General features: G+C 41.4%; 1 protein-coding gene across 1 annotated transcript in view; it reads right to left on the minus strand.

Moving 5' to 3' along the window:
- LOC147468056 (prohormone-3-like) overlaps positions 1 to 2,500 on the minus strand; it is an 87,046-nt gene that overhangs the window by 69,168 nt on the left and 15,378 nt on the right. Inside the window, exon 2 of the mRNA XM_086556006.1 lies at positions 825 to 912. Coding sequence (XP_086412132.1) covers positions 825 to 907 — 83 coding nt within the window. The 5' untranslated portion in view covers positions 908 to 912. The remainder of the gene's footprint in view (positions 1 to 824; positions 913 to 2,500) is intronic.

Genomic DNA, 2,500 nt, shown 5'->3' on the forward strand with positions numbered 1-2,500 from the left:
TAGTAATAATGATAATAAACATAACAATCAAAACTATGATAACAAAAAGTAAACTCATGATAACAATGATAATAACAATAGTAGTAATAAAAGTTCTGATATACATCCAGCTCGCGAACTCTGACATAACATATTCATCAAAAAAATATTTTATGCTCGGGTTCGCTTTCAACGCCAAGTACTTTTTTTTCTTTTTTTCTTTTTCTCGTTACCGCTCTTTTCAATTTTGTTTATATTCAACATTCAACCCTTTCCTTTTGTGAATGACTAGAGTATGCAACTTAAAATCTTTGAAAAAATAGGAGATAAATCTAATTCCCGGACGTATTAAGTTTCTCAAGTGGAATTTGTTTTTATATAGATTCGGACATTCCTACACTACTTAAACACACACACACAAACACAAATACCCGCCTACCTAGACGCATACATGCAAACACACAGACACAAACATACACAGACACAACACACACACACACACACACACACACACACATACACACACACACACACACACACACACATATATATATATATATATATATATATATATATATATATATATATATATATATATATATATAAATGCATATGGATATAAATACTTTGTGGCGTACCTGAACTGAAACCGAAAGCAGACGACTTCAAAAGTCCATTCCCACTTTCCATAAAGTTATGCCTTCAATCCCCAAACTATCATTGCATTCTTACTTTTCCAAGCTTCGAGTTTCAAATGCATACATTCGCGCATAGACAAATCTCCCCAATAAGACATCTTCTCAGTATCAATGATATTATTATCTACATCATGAATCATCACTTACCTGCTGAAGATGTAACCCCAGCCTTCAGCAGGGCACCAGCAGCAGGCCAGCAGGACGAGCACTCCGCATATCACCGAACGCATCTTGGCTGTGGAGAGAGGAGACGTGATGATCATTTTTGTTATGATGGAGATTATGACACTGAGAGAGAGAGAGAGAGAGAGAGAGAGAGAGAGAGAGAGAGAGAGAGAGAGAGAGAGAGAGAGAGAGAGAGAGAGAGAGAGAGAGAGAGATACGAGAAAAGGTTAATTCCAGCTTTTAAATTCAAGAGAGAGAGAGAGAGAGAGAGAGAGAGAGAGAGAGAGAGAGAGAGAGAGAGAGAGAGAGAGAGAGAGAGAGAGAGAGAGAGAGAGAGAGAGAGAGAGAGAGAGAGAAAGAGAGAGAGAGAGAGAGAGAGAGATACGAGAAAAGGTTAATTCCAGCTTTTAGATTCAAGAGAGAGAGAGAGAGAGAGAGAGAGAGAGAGAGAGAGAGAGAGAGAGAGAGAGAGAGAGAGAGAGAGAGAGAGAGAGAGAGAGAGAGAGAGAGAGAGAGATACGAGAAAAGGTTAATTCCAGCTTTTAAATTCAAGAGAGAGAGAGAGAGAGAGAGAGAGAGAGAGAGAGAGAGAGAGAGAGAGAGAGAGAGAGAGAGAGAGAGAGAGAGAGAGAGAAGAGAAGGGAGGCAAGAGAGAGAGAGAGAAGGAGAGAGAGAGAGAGAGAGAGAGAGAGAGAGAGAGAGAGAGAGAGAGAGAGAGAGAGAGAGAGAGAGAGAGAGAGAGAGAGAGAGAGACTGTTATGTCATCAATTAAATTCATTGTCATCAATGAAAGGCATCTATCTATTTATATATCTATCTATCTACACACATAGACACACACCCATATATGTATGTATATGTATTTTTTTTCTTTTCTTTTCGCTTTATTTTTTTATTTGTTTATTTTACATATTTTACATTTTTTATCATCATTTTGAAGCTATTGATGTTTATTGTAACAGTCATCATAATTATCATCATCGCTGTCACTATGCTATGCTAAACTGATCCCTAGGTGCCTCTGAAAATCCATCCCCATCAGGGTCATTGCAGTCGAGCGTGGCGAGCCAGGTCTTCAGCGAAGGGGCCATGATGTCCTCAGGGAATAACCGAAGCAGGATGAACTCCCATCAATCCACATCAACGTAAGCACGTCCGCGCAAGCAAAGGCCGAAGTCGATGGTTGTTACCAAAAGCTCCTCTTGGATTGCATCGACGCATATCTTGTCGGGATTGAGGTCGCCGTGCAAGAAAGATATGGCGCGAAATGCAGAGAGAATGCTGTCCAGTTGCATTGCAATCAAAACCTTTTGCTTCTAGGTTAAGGAGCGTGATTGCAAATGCATCATCAGCGTAGGCCCACCGTACTTGGTGACTAAGGACATTCGCTCGGGAAAAAAGTAGCTGGGCATTCGGCATCCCTTTCAGCATCGACAGAGACTTAGCCTACGTCGAGATACTCAGCATATTACTCGCCTCCAGTACGACCTTCGCGACTAAGCCTTTCTCTTCGTTTAGGTAGGCTCGTCCAAAGGCGCCTTGTCCCAGCACCAAGGGGTTCCTCCCGAGGGCAGAGTCATATTGCTGAGGACTCAGAACCGGCAAAGCGTGCGTGAGGCACAGATGGTTCACGATCTGAGCGTGGACCAACTTCGGAT

Source organism: Penaeus japonicus, unplaced genomic scaffold (genome assembly GCF_977035675.1).
Source record: "Penaeus japonicus unplaced genomic scaffold, GWHDUDI00000001_assembly GWHDUDI00000031, whole genome shotgun sequence".
NCBI classification, from domain to species: Eukaryota; Metazoa; Arthropoda; class Malacostraca; order Decapoda; family Penaeidae; genus Penaeus; species Penaeus japonicus.